Consider the following 19826-nt stretch of genomic DNA (forward strand, 5'->3'; position numbering starts at 1 on the left):
GTTTAAAGCAATGGTTGTCATACATAAGATAATCGTTGTTCATCTTCCTTCAAACATAGCTTATGCTCTCTTTATCGAATATATATGTGACTAACAGTTCATATAATTAATATATTTTCTGACAGATTTGTCTTAGTCAATCACTAGTCGAACGTTTGTGTAGTTTCCATAAGTTTCGTGTCATATGGTATTGTCTATTTACGAATGATTGGAACTAATATCCAATATTATTCTTGCTTTCACATAAACGATCTCTTATCATAATCTTTCTCCAATTAACTGTTAATGTCAATTAGTCTAAATGATATTCTTGTTGGTTGGAGAAACCATATGATTGCTTTGTATGTATTATTTTTACCAATCCTTATCATTTCCAGAATATTATTAGTTATAACTATTAATAAATATTAATTAAATAATAATATTTAATAAATAAATAAATTTCAAATACTCATTCGCTGGTAATTATTATAATTGCCTTATTTAGGAGATATATATATATATAATGATCAAGGAGGGGACATGACATACAGCTGGTTGACATATTGTCAAACACTTTCCATGCATCCTAAGATAGTCAATATGCACCCACAGCAACTAGGCATTACTGCAAACACTTGGCATGCAAACTTAGTTTCAATCCTTCTTATTCAAACTGAAATACTGATATGTAATGGACTGATTACAAGTTCTGAGAAATCAGATTACAATGCTCAAATTATTGACCGATCCTCATTGCATAGCCTCTCCTAACATGACAGAGGACTGTCCTAATGGCTGCGACTAGCATCAAACTGAAAACATTGCATAAGATATGAATTTATGATGGTGAGAACCTGATAACAAGAGCTGTAAGGATTTGCTGATGAAGATTCTACACTCAGAAATGCGTAGCAGCAGATTATTGCCCACTTGCGCATGAAATCAAACCCTTGTAAATCCTTATGATAAACTCCACTAAAATACCTTAGTACTGTAGCGTTTACTGTAGCCAGTTTTCTCCTTTCGCTCATTGACATCTCCCTTGGGAAGGTAGAAGTGGATAGGTACTCCCCGATGCTTTTGTACCACGGCAGCAATGCTGCAATTTGAAAAAATGGGCACCCAAGAAGTCCTCTTTCACCCCACCAGGTGGCTCTCTGGACTTGATTCATGACAACTACTCAACAATGGCATGGCTCTTTCCCGGTCAGACAATGATGATGAACACAAACTCTTTCAATAAGAGCAGCCACCTACTCACCCGTCCTTGAATGATTGGCTTGTTTACTAAGTATATGAAAGCTTGATGGTCCACATAGAGAGTGAATGGCATCGCCAGAAGGTAGTAATGGAAGTTTTGTACAGAGTACACCATTCCCAATGCCTCTTTTAGTTGTACTACAATTCCCTTCTGCTTTTGAGAGTAGGTGACTGGTGAAGAATATCGAGTGATCCAATCCTTGTAAACCCACTTGTGCCAATGTAGCCTTAATTGTGTTATTGGAGGCATCCAGGTGCACATGGAACTTCTTGTTCCAATCCAACTACACTAGGATAGCTACACTAACTAGTCTCAACTTAAGTTCTTTGAAGGCTTTGTCTTGCCCATCCCCCCATGTCAATGGTTGTCCTTACCTTGTCAACATACCCAAGGGGTAAAGAAATCTGAACAAAGTTCTTTATAAATCTTCAGTGGTAGCCAACATGCCCAAGGAAGGATTTCACCCCTATTACATTCTCTAGTACCTCCATCTCTATGATGACCCCTACCTTGTCTAGGTTGGTCTTGAATCCTGCCTTGCAGACTATGTGGCAAAGTAACTTGCCTTGGGGCACCATAAATCTACACTTTTTTGGGTTTAGTGCCAACCTTGCCCTTCGGCACCTCTCCATGCATTCTAAGTGCAATCAAGTGAATATCTTGCCCATTATCTATCAACCAGTCATCCAAGAATGCTTTGAAATTTCCAACCAACATCTTATCAAAAATGTGTAAACTAATGCGCTAGAAGGTAGCCAGGGCATTGCATAAGCCGAATGGCATTCTGTTGTATACGTACACCCCATCTACTAAAAAGGTAGTCTTCAATTTGTCCTCCTTGGCGATACTTATTTGGTTATACCCCGAGAATCCATCCATAAAGGAATATATCTCATGGCCTACAACCTACTCCAATATGGTGTCAATATTGGGAAAGGATCTTTGATTGTTACTACATTCAGGTACCTGAAGTCCACACACATCTCCATCTAGTTTGCCTCCTTGAGGGATATTACAATAGCCGAGACCCATTTGCTCGTTTCTACCTTGAAAATTACGCCCACCTCGAATATTTTCTCAATTCCTCATGTACGTTGGTGAATTATTTTTTGTTCATCTTGTAGGGTTTCTTTCATACAGGTTGTGCACTCAATAATACAAGGGGAATTTTGTGTACACAAAGTTCTAGTGGTATCCTCTTTAGGTCCTTGTATGTTCAAGAGAAGGTCTCCTTATATCCATGAATTTCTTGAATGCAGTTGCCTTTAGTATGGGGTCTCAGTCATCACTGAACAAGATAACCTTCGGGTTGTCTTCATCGCCAAGATTTATCTTCTTTACATGGCTAATATTTTGCTATCGTGTCTCCCTTGAAGTGATGAGTAGGTGTATCATCTACCCATTCCACTCCCTCCTTGTACTCCTCGTACTCTGAGGGGAAGGTGGCGTTTTTGACCCCTTGGTTGCCTTCCTCAACCTCCCTAGTCTGTAGCATGTTGCATTAAGGTGAAAGACTTCATAGTCTTCCATTTTCTAGTGGAATAATCCATTCAAGGAACTCATCTCATCTTCAAAGTAATCTTCCAGCTCAAGCGCCCCTTCATCATTAGGTTCCATGCCTTTTTTCCTTAATCAATACTTGACTCTTCGTCTTCGAACTCTAATTCGGAGGATGCCAATTCCTCACTCACTACCTGATTCATCAAGTTGATAACATACTTCCTTCACTCTCGACCGAGTGTGTTCCGCTTCCAATTATCGTCCACCTTGGCAATAATCAACAAACCCCTCCCAAGGAGTGCATCGTATGCCTTCTTCTGCAATAAGATGACTACAAAGTCCACAAAAAAAAACTATGTCCCAATCATTACTTTTTGTGCCACCAATGTTCTCAATGACTTGATGCCATGTTGGTCAAAAACCCACCAAGTGAAAGGTTGGTGGCCAGAGTGTTGGCTTCCCAAGGTATTTCCAAAATTCCTTTGGCAACACAAAGTAACAACGGCTTGGTTACCTTCACATGATGGTTTCACATCAATTCCTCTTGTGACTTACATTGTTTTTGGCCAATTGAGTCTTCACTAACTATGTTAGTGATTGTACTTTTAATTGTGGCATGGTTTGTAGAAGGTTTGTTACCTTTACAAGTATTGTTGTTTGCAGCACATGTCGTACTATATTCTTTTCAAACTCTAACCCCAATGGAGTACTAGCAGCTTCATTGGAGGCTCTTCTCTCATTTGCCAATGCTTGTTCTACATCAGCTTTGGCTTACAAGAGTCTCTCCTCCATAGGAGGATCTAGGTATATTGCCTTCTTTGTTTGTAACTTGGTGATCACCAAGTTTTCCTCATCTAATTCCTCCATAGCCAGCATATTCACCCCTCTTCTTTGGGGAGTCAGCATCTTTGTGATTCCTGGTTCCACACCACTTACATAACATGCCTCAGTTATTTTGACCACTTTGGCACTCTCGGGGAAACTGACTCCGTTCATTGCACTTCTGACACTAAACCATTGATCTCCCCTTTGCATCGTGTTGTATTCTTCTTCTTGGGCCACAGTTATCATTATTGTTGTAGCAATTATTATTTCCTTGCCGGTTGTGGTATCCACCAGGAGATACATTAGAATGGATAGGTTGTTTTGGTGGGGTTAATTGTTCCCCTTGAGCAAAGAGCACTTGTGTGCCTCTTGTTTTTTAGGTTGTATGGGTATTCCTTGATGGAATGTCCCAGTACCTAACAGATGTCACAAAACAATTTCTTCGAGCAAGTCATTTTTGTGACTCAGCTTCAAATCTTTCAAACACTTCTAGTTCACTCCCAGCTTTCTACACTATCCAATCTTAGTATCCCATGTGATCCTAACCTACTTTACAATCGATGCACCACATTTCTTTGTTTTCCTTGGGACTCTCTTTCTCGGCCTTTAATTCTTTCATCATGTACATGTCGTCTCAAGGCTTGTACAATTTTTGACTCATTGTCACTGTTGTTGTCCTCCATACTCCTGTCATCACTTGCTTTCTTCTTTCTCTATGATGTTTTGTTCACTTTCAATGTCCATTGCCCAATTGTAAGCACCGACGTATGATGACAGTAGTACTACATTTTCTTCCGTGGGGAGGGAACCAGTCCCTCTATGCACCACCCCTTCTTCAACCTATCGACTAGTTGGTTCTCCATCTTGCCTAGCAACTCCTTGCACCTACAATTGTAGGATCACACAATTTAATGCTTCCCCTGTTTGGTGTTATAGATTTCTGCTTGGAACGCATTCTTCAACTTTTCTCAGTGTTCTATGTGTTCATCTTCTAGTTTGGAGAACCGGTCGATGGCTACTCCCCGTAATGTTGCAAAAAATTACCTTAACCAATAATATTTATCAATCTTACCGCTTGCCAACCAAATGATGTCACATGTCTTACAATGCCTCACGGGATCCTATGATCCATTCTACGTGAACTTAGGGAGTTTCTTCCTATCGATACTTGGATATGCCAGGGGAGTCACCATTATGCTCGATTAATATAACCCATGTGCCTAGAACCTGATTGGACTATTTTTCTCTCGACGACGTTCACATGCGAGCCCTCTACACATCCACCATTAGCATCCCCTACACCTTGGTTACCTTCCTCATTTCTAGACTCCCTCCTCCCCGAGGTCTTTAGCTCAGGCCCCTTATCCTTAGTTCCTTTGCTATAGATATGTTGTTGATGTGGTGCAAATTATTCTCAAATATTTCGGCAACCTCATTCTTGAGGTTCCTTCCCTCGTCTTCTCCATCGCATACCGACTGTATGGACAGGTTACTTTCTATGGATTTGGTCCCGGAGTTTTCTTCATCCTCTTCATCTGATATTGACTGTACAGGCTGGTTGTTTGCTTGGTCGGCAAGATCATTAGAAAGTGGTAGGTTTCTGACAATTTCCTCCCACTCACTCCACGTACAATGTGTTGTGCCTTCTTCACTAGATAGTTTCAATCTCTCCCAACTATGGCTTCAGCTGACACTTCTACTTTTACTTCTTGCTAGACTCTGCAATTTCTCAAAAATTCTCCGCAACAACAATCGTCGTTCACTTTTCTCTTTAAGCTAGATAGATCTTCTCACCGATCCCTCTCCCTCCTCTCAACTATTTACAGTACGTGTTCTATCCTTGTTTGGTCATAGGGGCATTAATTGTTGGGGGTACAACATTTGCTTGTATCACGCTCTTCTTCCTCCCTCCAGTTCCTTTCCTTATACTGTAGTATCTATTGTTGTCGATGTTGCTCTCGATCCCTTTCTTCCTGAAGATCTCGAAGAGCAAAGAAATTGCATGCCAACAACCTTGGTAGTCTTCTAAGGAGATGGTCGACCGCATTGTTCCCTGTCAAGCTACCTCAGATAGCGGTCTTAGGGACCTCTCACTGGAGAGCCTCCCTTCAAATATACTAGTTGTCGGATGCTTCCCACAAGTATACTAGGTCTTACTTCAATTTGTCCTCAACCGTGTTTTCCTCTGCTTCAGATATTTCTTGTTCTATCAATCAGCCCATTACACTTCCATATTGTTTGTCGCCATACTACCTCTCTGTGGCTTAAAACTCCAAGCTTTGTATCAGCAACGACGCGAAAATGTTACTCCTATAAGGTAGTATTATACAACATATAGAGTAAATGGAAATATCATTAACAAAACATAGAATAACACAATATGACAATGCCAAGTACAATAGAGTTTCAATAAGATATATCATTCATTTCAATATGCAATGTGTACAATCCTCACTTGGTTCCCAATACAACAAAATCAGTGCATAAATACTATCCCATGGTTGGTTAAGATTACCAAGCACCAAGCACTGCCAAACCAAAATAACCATCGGGAACAATTAGAAAACATTACATAACATAGCCGACTAATAATTACACAATTAACACTTCAGCTAACAACATTTGCCAAGAACTGCCAAACCAAACTAACCATTGGGAACAATTAGACAACATTACACAACATAGCAGACTAATACTTACACAATTAACACTTCAGCTAACAACATTTATTCATAGGCAACTCGGCATAATCTGCCGTCTACAACTCACTTTAATGTTCATCCCTTGGAGATTTTATTGGGGCTCATTTTGCCCATTTCTAAGCCTAGAACCCTTTCTGTTTTTGAGTGTTCCCAAGCTTCACAAGATCTGCATGAATCCAAAAACTAGCATGATCACGATATTAACCTTGATACTGGAGCGAGCACGATAGTATTCTATTGCACCAAACAGTTTATATGTACAAAACCTAATGCTTAGGGCTTTTCTATGTTGTTGAAACAGCTTGCATACATCCATATTTTATAAAAACAACATTGTTTAAGTCTTATTTACTCTCTTGGATTTTCACTAGTTCTCTCTCAGCACTCCACTCTCTCTAAATTCTGACTTCTGGCAAAATCAAATCTTGTCTTCATGTGCCATATGCTAGGAATGAATTAAAAAGTGGCTCAATAAGATTGTTGGCCCTCTAAACCAACATGAATGAACAAGTTTGGATCATAGACACAAGACAAGGTTCACTTCCTAATGCTATTGAGTCGAACAAGGGGTTGCAACAATAGAAGGTTGATAATAAGTTCAAAAGACACTCGATGATTTGAAATCCTAGTGAGCTTCTCTTCTTTAACAAATAGTCACATGCAAAAACTTTGACTATTGTCGATCTTGTCACTAAGAAAAACAATCATAGGAGATGGTTTTGACCTTTGTTGAACTCATCACTCATAAGACAATAGTAATGATGTGATAAGAACAAGTCATCCAAGCACAATGCTCTTCAACATTTCATATTCTAAACATTTGGGCTTCCTTTTGGACACTCTTGTAACTAATGAGTGTTGAGAAATCCCCTGTAAAACATGTTTTAGGGGATCCTTTCACTTGTAAACTTGTATGTGACTAATCAAGCAATTTTGTTAAAGTCAAGTGTGATTTGTAAGTATAGGGAGTAGTGATATTGTTGTTTGGATGTTTGGGCATCAAACTCATTGTCCATGGGTACCTCTAAATGGCAGTAAACCAGTGTAACCAACAAGATGATAGTGACCAGAGGAGGATAAACTTCATTCTTCTTTAGCTTTCACCAGCATTGGGTTTCTCCCAAGTTAAATTCTTGAGTTCTCAGCATTTCTCATGCTATGTGTGCACTACAATTGCTTTGATGATCTTCTATATGACATTCTTCTTGGAAAGTTGGTCATTGATGTCAAGAAGATATTCATTATCTTTATGAATAAAAGAGGTTGTTGAGATTGACACTGATGTTAAAACCATTGTGGAAGGAAATCATTGTCAAAGTATTGAGGATGATCAACTTCATTGTATAGATAATACACATATTGATGTCAAAAGAGCAGATTGAATCATACTATTACAAGTATGAATCCAGATTGATCAAAAAAAAAGCTGCCAAACACGAAGTAATTAAGTTGTCATAAGGTGCAGCATGTATCTTAAGGGAGACTAATGACAAAAGTTAATAAACAAGGATCAAGCCAATAGTAGCGACTAAGTTTGATGATTAATTGAGCAACTAAGTTTATTATCAAAGACAAAGAATATAAATTTGTTTTGTAATCCAAAACTATGAGCAATACAAAGATTGTGCTCATTTGAGTTTCCATCACATATCAACTAGCCAGGTCATATGGTCGATATGACAAGGGATAATCTTGACATCCTATTCAAAGATAAAACAAAGATTATGGTTGATAGTATATATTTCTGGCATGACATAAATCATACTGAAGAAGAAGACAAACTGGTGCACTCAGCAATAATACTATCAAAGGTTGTTGACATGTTTATGTCGATAAACATAAAGGTGGAAAATTCGTAAGAGAATAAAGAAGAAAGTATGATAGCCGACTAAGCAATACGTTAAGGTTATTAGAACAGTGATGAGCATGCTGTCAATTTGCATCTGCCATCATTAAGTCGATTTGTATTTATTAATGAAAGTGATGAAGTTAAATCAGTAATCAAGTAAAAGCATGATTATAAAAAGATGACGATGTTATTCAGTTTAATGACAAAAGCAATTTAATGTTCAGTTCGTCAGTGGTGCAAGTTCTGTTTTGGTGTCTCATCAATCCATAACTAATGCAGATGAAAAATGACACCGTGTATTAAGTATGCAGCGATCTCAAAAATACTTCAACGATAATGACGAGTCAGTGAATTGCTAAAAGAATGGTGAGGTTATGGTGTCTATTTCAGTAAGCATTGAGTATCATTAAAGTGATTATATTGATCATAAACAATGATCAATAAATAGCAGCGATTAAATTAAGTAATGCGATTTGATAACAAACAAAGGCAGCAATCTTCTTTTGTGTGATTTTAGAAAGGTGCAACTACAGCTTGGTAGGGTGTGATCTTTATGAAACAATGTTAACAAAAAGATGTGATTTCTATTAGTAATGCAATTTAAAAAAGATATAATTTGGTAAAAATGCAATCTATATGTTGATCGACTCATAAAAGAAAACAATAAACTAATATCCGAAACAAGGTGTGATGCTTAAAAGAGTTAACATGTTCTCTTTTATTGATGTGATTAGTGATTGGAAAGACACATCTCTTTTAAAAGAGATATCTATTCTTAAGGCTACGTCTCTAAGAGATAAGAAGATATATAAAGGGAATTGATTTGATAAAGAAGTGTGGAGTTGTGTGTGAGTACGTGGAAATTTGAAGATACATTACATATATACAGCAGAATAAGAAATTGAGATAAAGCATATTGAAGAAATATTTTGAGGGGTTTATGAGCAGGTTCAAAAGAGAGTATAAGAAGATAAATGACAGATTTGAGGAGAAGTATATAAGGAGTCTTATAGCACACTTATATGAAGAGGTTATAATCACCTGTGGCAGATTTATGACCAGGTTATAGCAGATTTGAGAAGGAGATTGTGACAGGTTGAAGAAGTGAGCTATAGCGAACTTGTGAAGAATAGGATCGTCCATCATATGTTAAAAGGTGGAATTTGATGTGCCTCTAGTGAGTTGGTGCTCACGAATTAGAATGAGGGGTTGGTGCCCCTAGTGGGAAAGAGTGTCACAAACAGAATGAGGGATTGGTGCCTTGAGTGGGTTGATACCTACAAATTTATAAAATAAGTTTTCTATATATAAGGAAGCTATTTTACCGTGGTTTTCTCCTATAAGGGTTTCCACGTATATATCATGTGTTCTACTTGTGTTACATGGTAGTTGAATTTCATGTGAATGTTTATATGAAAGGAATATGCTTTGGGATTAAGTTATGTGCTTTTGTTATTAAGTTGAAAAAGTAAAAGTTAGGAATTATAGAGTCTTCCATATGACACTCTGATTTTCTGAGAGACCTGTCCCATCAATTGGTCAATAAAGCTCTTTCCTTTTTCATTGGAAGGTGGATTCTCAATTTCCAAAGGTGGGAGAAGAGCTTCAAGGCTATACTGTTTTTGTTGCTTCTCTATTTCCTTTGATTGATGTTCCAGCTCCACCTTGTCTTGCCCCTCTTAATTATCATTCTGTCATTTGTCTTCCTCGTCTTCCTCTAGAGTCTAGACCATGTAAACTGCAAATGCATTACCACTTCCAGCTTCCTCCCTGTTTTCCAAATCCTTGGCTCCTGGCTGCCAAATACTTAAATTTTCTTTGCACTCTTTGATCTGTTCACACTCATGTTCCATATGAATGTTGTGGTTTGAGTTGTCTTTGTCCAGATATCCTAATTCAAGACATGTTCTACAGCTGAAAGGCACATTCTCATAATCCAGAGTTTGTCATTCCCTCCTGCTCTACAATTCAAGTCCGATTTCCTTTGGAATATGCTTATCCAGTTACAAAATGACGCAAGCTATAAAGTTAAAAAGAGAAATTGCTTTTCCTGCACACACATACTCTCGTAAGGTGGACCCTACAATTGATAAACATAATAATCACTCCACAAGTCCTGCAGTAGTCCATATAATCAATTTACCCATATTGAGACTTTGTTCCAGATTTCTTAGTTGGCTTCAAAAAACTCGGTAGAATATCTCATTATGTATGGCCTGCTCTGCCAAAAAACCAAGAGCCTCCCAAGATGCATCCTACCTATCTCTTGAATCCTCTAATAATCAGAAAATAAACTTGAATCATTCTGAACTTGCAACCCACCTTTATTTTCCATTTGGTATTTGCTCCAGCGCATAAAATATGTTGCCCTAGGCCAGCACCCAACAAATCTACATAGTAGCCCTCTCTCCAGTCCTGTTAGCTGCCATATCAATTTCTTTGTCTTCGAACTGTAATTTCAGATCATCCATCCTCTGCCACCTATGTTAGGGTTAGCTATGTCTGAACTGTGAACTTCATTTTTCTAGGTTGAATCACCTCCCCGAGGAATTTCACTCTAGCTCTACTAGCTTAATTCTATTACCATATGCTTCAATATCCTTCCCATCCTCCCTATTCTCCTTCTGCATCCTGATTTTTTTCTTCATTTATTTCCTTACGAATCAGGTGTATCATCTTTCCCCTTGCTTCTGCACTTTTGGTTCTTTGCCCCTGCCCCTGGTTTCCATTCGCTCTTCCTCATAAATTACCTATTTATTGATGATTTAGTGCCATTCGCTACTCCTGTACTATAGTGTGGAATGATTTAGTGCCATTAGGTTACCAACATAGTTTTTCAAGGATACTTCTGAAACAGAGTCAAAATACAACCTATAAGAGAATATCTTGCAACTTATTGACTTACAATGTGGTAAGGGTGAACTTAAGCATGATCTGAGTGCCCAGTTAAAGTAAGGGAAAACAACTAAATCCTATCAGAAAAATAAGTACAGATTTACCTATTATTTTTCCATTAGAATCTCGTAATGATTTCAGAATCATTAGTAACTGATTTGTCTCATAATTTTGTAGTACATTTACACAGCAAAGTCTTTGTCAATGAGTTAAAGGCTTGAAAAACTCCAAATTGCAACAAAGGCATGAGGGCATCATACAAAAAACTACTTAAATACAGCTATTTGCATGTTACAATTTAAGAGCAACAACAAAACTTCTCCTTCCCTCCCTCCTTAACAGAAAAATAAACTAAATTCAATGAATGTTTAAAAAAATTAAGTAGACGAATATGGTAAAGCCATATTAACCTCATTGGCTCCTGTTGTATCATCCACATGGAATTCCAAGACGACCTCATTCTTCCCTTGAAGTTGTGTTTGTGATACATCTGCCAAGGACAACTCAAAAGCTTGTCTTGAACCAACCAAAAATGTAAGCATGTTTCCTGCAGCATAAACAACAATAGCCAATAAGAAACTATCAACCAGACTTTCATCCAAAAAGGAAAATTAAAGACCCATCAGATATGAAAATAGCAACCAGAAAAAGAAGTCACGAATATAACTACTTAAGGAATGAAGCTTCAAAATTTCATTCTGTTTTTAGGAGAGACAATAATTGAATCCAAGGGCTATGAAGAGATTTGGAAAGGATTGAGTCTCAAATCTCAAAGTGTTTCCACTTTCATTTTTGTTGGTGTTGGAAATAAGCCACACCCGGACCGATGATGGACTGGTCCAAGAGGGGCCAGTAGCTCAGTGGTAGAGCACTCCAGCAGCATATGGAAGGTCCTAGGTTCGAGTCCTAGCTGGTCCATGTCTCAACATGGTATCAGAGCCAGGTCCAGGCTAGGAGCCCCAAGCAACGAGAGGTGTGGCTTAAGGGGGGGTGTTGGTGTTGGAAATAAGCCACACCCGGACCGATGATGGACTGGTCCAAGAGGGACCAGCAGCTCAGTGGTAGATCACTCCAGCAGCGTATGGAAGGTCCTAGGTTCGAGTCCTAGCTGGTCCATGTCTCAACATGGCATCAGAGCCAGGTCCAGGCTAGGAGCCCCAAGCACACGAGAGGTGTGGCTTAAGGGGGGGTATTGGTGTTGGAAATAAGCCACACCCGGACCGATGATGGACTGGTCCAAGAGGGGCCAGTAGCTCAGTGGTAGAGCACTCCAGCAGCGTATGGAAGGTCCTAGGTTCGAGTCCTAGCTGGTCCGTGTCTCAACAATTTTCATGGATTTCATGGTACATCTCCTCCTCGGCTTATTTTGTTGTTGCAAATTGTTCTCTCGTTTACTAAAACATCTTTGAATACATTTTATTTGCCGTCTAGTTGGGATTGTGAAGGAAGGTAGGATGAAGGATCATGAGTTTTGAGACCAAGATTTGTGTAGTCAAACCTTGTGCAAGTGAGCATGCAAAATGCAGAAATACTTTGAAATGAACTCCAATGCCATAGGAATATGATGTGAAGAGGACAATTTGATATCATTACAGTCATGAAAGCTTTGAAACCATTGATTCAGGGCCTAGGGCATGCATATACAATGTACTGGAACTGTTTCAAATGTACTATTTACAGAAACAAAATTAAAAAGGATAAGAGTGCAAATATCAAAAGGGAGAGCTTGGACAAAAAGAATACACAAGCAGAATGACACCATGCTAGAACTGTAATTGCAAAGTTGTACCATGCGATTTTTGTTAAAGATTCAAAAGGTTGCATATATGCTGCAAGATCTCTATGCATATGTTTTCTTAGTGCTCATTCATGCCAATTCAATAAATAGCTACGATATAAAACCAAAGTTACAAGAATCACCTGGACTTGCCCAGACTCGGCAAGTCCAAAGGCGAGCTAAGCTTTCCGAGGCCCAAGGACCCGAGACTCGGGGCTGGGTGAGTTTGTCCAAACTCAACGAGTTTGACAGACTGGCCAGACTCGCAGAGTCCTAAGCCTCAAACTCTGTTGCACGGGTAGAAGGAAAAGTGAATAAAAAAACAGTTTTGACTCAAAACAGAAGCACCTTTATTTGTTCTCTCAACCCTAAAAATTGATTCTTATTGTTTTCAAGCACAAGGAGGAGAGAAAAACAAAGAGAAAACCAGCAGATTGATTGAGGACAAAACAGTGATTGGAGATCATTTGGGCAGGTCAGTAGTTGCCATTGACATATCTAGAGGAGCTTAAGAAGGATTTGTAGGAGGCCACCACTAATTCGGAGCTCCATTTCTTCATTTTTGGAGCAAAATTGAAGAGGTAAGTATTTTTTATTGTTTTTTGTTTTTTAATTTCAAATTTCCATTTGTTGTACATTTATTTTATCTTATTTCATTTTAGGTTAATGGAAAAAACAAGAAACCCTACCTATCAAATAATCAAACCCTAGAAGTGTTTAGTATTTTTCCCTTAATTTTTTAGCTACAAACCCTAATTGTTCTTAGTTTTTTCTTTTTTTTATTGTAATCCAATTAGAAAGTGTAAATGTTAATTTTTTCATTTAGAATTTATTACAGCTCACTATTCATTTATAAATTGATCCAAATTTTCAAGCATAATGTCTACCCCAGTTAGAAAGGATCCTAGTTGGAAACATGCCATTTCTGGGACAAAAAGGTGAAATAACATGTCTTCATTGAAAAAGGAAATACAATGGGGGAGGTACTACTATTAATCAATTGAAACATAGTTGAAAAACTCAAATTCAGCAATAACTCAACTGACCCAAAAAATTTAAAAACTTGGGACTCACCAAAAACTGAGACTCACCAATAAATTTAAAAACTGGGACTCACCAATAACTCGACAAATTTATCGAACATTTGAAAATACTTAATTTTTTAAAATATTCTTCAAAAACACACACACTATATTTGTAGAACATATTACTAATTTCCATTATAATAAATCAAAGTTTTAGTTGAATACATATCAATGTATCATAGACCAATTGCAACCTTGGAAAAAATTGCATTCAATACATACCGTAGACTTTATAAAAAACAATATTTTATAAATGTATGTGAGATGCCTCATCCATATTTTATTAATGTATAAATTAATAAAATACAAACTACAAATTCTAATCACTAATATAATTAAATATTTAAAACAACACTTTATAAAAAATATGTAAAACACTTTACATATTTCAAATTAAAATTACTCACAATCTAAATAAATTTTAATAACTAAAATATTAAATAAATATTTTAAATTTATTAATTAAAATTATTTTTTAACTACAATAGTGAAACAAATAACATATTAAAGATAATGCTTAATTAAAAGAACATCTTGTGGTTAACATGTAGTCCAGAAGCATGGATATTGGTTTAATTTTTTTTTAAATAGACAATACAAATTGCCCATCTATTAAAGACGATGACACAACTAATAGAGTGATTAATTCCATGTTCAAAACATATGTTGTGGTTCAAAATGAAATAGCTCTACCCGCAAGTTGAAAATCATGAAGAGGGAAAGGACGAAGACAAAAATTAGAATGAAATTGCTCAGCTCATTTTCGACTTTCCACAATCTTCTTTTTTGGGAATTCAATGATCGTCCATCGGGTGCCTATCGCATCTGGAACAACAAAAAGAACCCTCCAAATGAAGTGATTTGTGCCTTCATTCTTTTTTGGACGAGTCAGTGGTGTGTTTTAGGTTTAAATTTGGCAAGTTTTAGCAATTTTTTGCCCTAAAGTCACAGTGACTTATGAAAAAATTGTCTGCAAGTTAAATGACAAGTAACTCACCTAGGGTTTCTAGTCACGAGTTCTATGAGTCCTCAGAAGTTTTGCAAGTACTCACAAAGTTTTTCTGCTATGAGTTGAAGTATCACCTTGCTCACATACCATGCCATGATGCTAAACCAGGCATAGTAGCACTCCTTGACATTGTACTTCACGTACAATGTCAACTAGAGGCTTTTAAGCAGCAAAAAGAATTAAAAATGAAGCAAAGGGAAGAAATGGAAAACATTGGTGGAGAGAGTTCTTCAATTCCTCCATGTCCTGGATCCACGAGTAGTGACAATGGTAGTGCCAGTGTAAATATTGGGCCTTGGATTCAAAAATATTCATCCAAATTCGATTCATATTTGTTCCACGGATGACTCCAGGTTCTCAATCATCACTTAAGAGTATGAGTTGTAATAAGGAGAAGCATGACACTGCAAAAAGTGCAACTAGAGATTTCTAGTTCTACTACACCATTCCATTCCATGCAGCCAGGTGATTATTATTATTTTTTCTTTAAAATATATAGTTTGACTTCTATGTCTAGTGATTTTTTTGCTTTTAATAGTTGGCATTGAAGATTTTAATTTTTAAAGTTAATACTTATTTTGTTTATTTAATTTGATTTAGGTCTCCTTAGTGGCAAAATATGATAGATGCCATTATTGTTTGCAATGCAGGGTTCAAAGCCCCTCATGATGAGGAGATAAAAGGCACCATTTTGACTCAAGAGGTGGCTGATGTCAAAGCCACAATTGATGAGCAGCGTGAGATATGGAGAAAGAAGGGTTGCACCATCATGATTAACGGTTGGACAAATAGAAGTAGAACACTATTGAATTTTCTTGTTTCTTCCTCGGGTAATTGTACTTTGTGTTGAGAATAGGTGTCTCAAACTTACTGGTTGAAATCTCCATCAAATGGCTTTTGGCTTCAACAGAGATCATTTTTCGATAAGACTCTTTCAGTGTCTTGGCAAAGTCGAGCATAGAAGGATTTCAATGTCTTGGTGAAGTCAAGCATAGAAGGATTTCGGTGTGACCTTGGAGTTCGGCAAGACTCTTCAAGCCATAGTTACAAGACTTGGACTCGGCAAGCTGATTTTTGACTCGTACTTGGACTCAGCCAAGACTCGGCAAATTGAAAAACCCAAGAAATTCAAAGATTTTTTAGGATTTAAAACCTGTTTCCTGCATCCTTAAATAAATAAACCTTAAAGATACAATAATCTCATTAAATAGAAGCTACTTTGAAGTTTTGAACAAATAAACAAGTTTACATTGATCACATAAGTATAAACACAAATTTTAGGCTTGAGCTGAAGGAAATAAGCTAAACTAAATAACACATTATAAATATAAATAGTGTCAAATGTCTACAAAATTCATGGAATATGAAATCCATGGCATCAAAAGTTCAAAACATATATCAACATAAAAGCTAGAGCCTAGAAGTCTAAGGCTCAGAGGAGCCAATATCAGTGATCACTCGACCTCACAACCGTCCTACATGTGCGCCTAAGATAGATCCTGGAACGTTCTGCAGCCATTATATCTGCATGTGTCCTAGGCTCAGGCTCAGGCTCAGGCTCAGGCTCAGGCTCAGCCTTAGTGACATCAACATCCTCATCCACATCATCCTCAAACTCGAGGTCCTCCAATGGGTCTCCTCGTGCTCTAGCCTCCTCCTCTGCCATCGCTATTGCCTCTGCCTCTCGATCCACCTGATCAACCCATTCCAAGTCTTCATCGTTGAAGACAGGAACATCAACCTCAGTGTTCCACTCTGCCTGTGGATCAACCTCCTCTAAAGTGATAGGAGATGTGTCAGTGCCCAAGATCTGTCTGTGATGGAGGAGAAGATTGACTTGTGACAGCAAAAACTAAGGGAACGAAATGTGGAGTTGAGTTAAGCTTTGGCAAGGGGAATTGATGTGGAAAGCAACCAATGCAATACTGGAAACACATAAACTTTCATAATAGCTCATTCCACTTGATGATGTTGATAATCTACCTATTGATGATGATAAATTAAAGGAGCTTGAATATGATGCAACAATTGAGCATCTTGATGATCAAGAGACCTCTCCTGTAGCTCCCACTTATCCAATTGAGATCACATTGATGCTACCCCTTTTCTAGCACCAATTTTTTTCACTCTTAATCCCTTAGTAATTTTGTCAAACAATTCGCATGCAATCATGCAAGTTTATGTGTTTCCACTCTTGCATTGGTTTCTGTTAACATCCATAATGGATGGCATTCATAAAATACATTGACAAGAAGTATAATAGCACATAATATTTATTTCCTCAAACTTAATATAAGCCTTCCACAAAAATAACGGAGACAAGATGTATATTGCTGATCTTAATTTGATATAAATGATTTTGCATAAGACTGAAATACAACTGAAATGAAGTCCATTACATACTGCAATAAGGCTCAAAAATGAACAGAAGATAAAGGATAGGGTATCCCACAAATTAAGTGCTTGACAACATACCAATCTCCAATATATGAACAACAACAATGAAGTCTGTCTTGCAGCAGTCTAACATACACAACAGCTACTAATTATGCATGTGATAATCTGAGAATGATATTTTGCAGGGCTTAGGAATAGATGGTATCTAGCATCAATTCCCCTTGCCAAAGATTAACTCAACTCCATGTTTCCTTCCCTTTATTTTTTGTGTTTTTTATTCATGCTAGCGTAGCAGAGTCCAAGGCTCAAGACTCGGCGAGTCTGTCGAGTCTAACAGACTCAGCAAGTCTGTGCAAACCCAGCCAAACTTGGGTGAGTCCAAGTCCAAGGTCCTCTGGCCTCAGCAAAGGTGACCCACCTTGGGACTCGCCAAGTTTAAGCCAAACTCTACGAGTCTTGTAACTCTGCTTCAAGCAGCTAGCTGAAGTCACTTCTTTCTCCGATGAACTTCTATTTCGGTGAGACCTTGGTGTGGTCTAGGCGAAAAGGGATTTCAGTTTAACCTCTGGGTTCGGCAGGACTCTTCAAGCAGTTCACAAAAATCATTCTTCTTACCAATATCGTTGAGACATATGACGGGTCTTGGCAAAGTTCGGTGTAACATGTGATGTTGGTAAGACTCTTCTAATCAAAAGCAAAAGTCACACCTCATGCCAATAAGACCATGTCGATGAGACTTTGTTAAATCTTGGTAAGAGTTCGATGAGACTTTGATGTTCAGTAAGACATTCCAAGAAGAAAGTCGAAGACACGGTCCATGCTGAAAAGCCAACATCAATAAGACATGGAATTGCCTTAGCAACGCGCTGTGGATTTTGGTGTGATATTGGAGTTTGCTAAGAGAGTTTTAAGGCATTGCCGAGGTGAGGAACTCTTGCCGATAAGCCATGAGACTTAGTGGGGACCACGTTTGACTGGTGTTCTTCTGCTGAGTTGGATGCCGATGGTTGGTTCAAGCTAGAGTTCGATGAGAGTTCACAAAGACGGTTGAATGGAGCCATGCAAACTGAATCGAACCGTTTCCTGGCAGAGATACAAATTGTTTGTAGAAATGATTGCAGAAGTTAATCAGTTAGTTGAAGGTGATCGATGGGAGATTCAGTTGACTACCAAGTTGCAGAATTATTGTGACTGTGATTTGTGTACATTGGACTCAATCTGATGTTTGTAATGCTGCCTGAACAAAGACTAGAAGAGAGCAGTTAAGTCTGTATCTTAATACAAGAAGACATTGCTTGGTGTGTGGGTTTTTCACCCATAAGGGTTTTCCCACGTGAATTCTGGTATCAACTCTATGATTGTGAATCTTGTTGTTTACTCTGTTATTTCATTGTTGTGCATCTTCATGATTGTAATTGAAATTGAAATACATCCCTGATTCTCTCCTCTACGAAATTGACATTTTGGAAGGTGTTTCCGCACTCTGCTTTCCTTACACTTTGTAAAGTCCATTGATTTATTGATTAAGATTTTTTATTTTTATTTTACTGAATCAATGATTTTTTTACTTGACGGGAGGAATATAAGGATATTTTACAGTCCACCATTGGAGTGACTAAGCAATAAACAGTGAAGCATGCCATTGATTTGATTGAAGGGCCACCTCTTCCAAGTGCCTCATAATAGAGTCATTCAATCCTTGATATGAAGAGATCAAATCACAATTCCATTAGCCTGTGGAATATCTATAGAATTCTTGATAAGATTACTACATAGAACCACAATCCTTTTCTTAGGATTGAGGACATATAGGACTGCCTCTGCAGTACCAAATTCTTTACTGAAATAGATATTAAGTCAAAGTGCCGTAAGATTCTTGTTGAATCCTTGGATGTCTTGTAGACAACCTCCAAAGCCAAAGAAGGTTTGTTTGAACGGTTGATTACACCCGTCAGCTCAACCAATGCACCTTTGACATTCATGCAAATGATGAATATCAGGGTTTAGCCACTAACAACTTCATTCATTATTTTCTCTCTTGATGGCATTTTCTTCTTCTGAAAAACATGGAAAAAACATGTCATATTTGGCAAGTGCTGAACACTTTGTAGAAACATAAGTTGTATTCTAAAATGGAAAATTTAACTTTTTTCCTTGAAGAATAGACAACATATTTGATATATTGTTTATACAGATGACATCAATGTGAATCTGCCCAACATCCACATTAGTCAAGAATGGCCTGCACCAAAGACGCTTACAAAACTTGTCAGATTCTCAGGGTTGGCTGCACTTGCTTTTTCTTGCATCACATGGGCAATGAATCAAGTTACCCAAGGTAGTAGCAAAGCAACTTTTACCTGAGTACTCGCACAATAGAAAACATTCAAAAAATTAAAACGGAAAAATGTTTTTCCACACCAATTCCTAAGCTACCTGATCTTCTATAACCAATTTAGATTGGGACTAGTGCATCTGAAAATTCACTTGGAGAAATCCTAACTAAATTAGTCTTCTAGTTTCTTAATATAGTGAGACATTCAC

The 19826-nt window shown here is 37.7% G+C and overlaps 1 protein-coding gene across 7 annotated transcripts in view; it reads right to left on the reverse strand.

The window, feature by feature from the left end:
- The window catches only part of LOC131071617 (FACT complex subunit SSRP1), a 154212-nt gene that overhangs the window by 49353 nt on the left and 85033 nt on the right, over positions 1–19826 (reverse strand). For all 7 annotated transcript variants that reach the window (XM_059213881.1, XM_058007533.2, XM_058007532.2 and 4 more), the window contains one exon: positions 11425–11561. In XM_059213881.1, the coding sequence (XP_059069864.1) occupies positions 11425–11561 (137 nt within the window). The remainder of the gene's footprint in view (positions 1–11424; positions 11562–19826) is intronic.

This window comes from Cryptomeria japonica, chromosome 11, assembly GCF_030272615.1.
Source record: "Cryptomeria japonica chromosome 11, Sugi_1.0, whole genome shotgun sequence".
In the NCBI taxonomy this organism is placed as follows: Eukaryota; Viridiplantae; Streptophyta; class Pinopsida; order Cupressales; family Cupressaceae; genus Cryptomeria; species Cryptomeria japonica.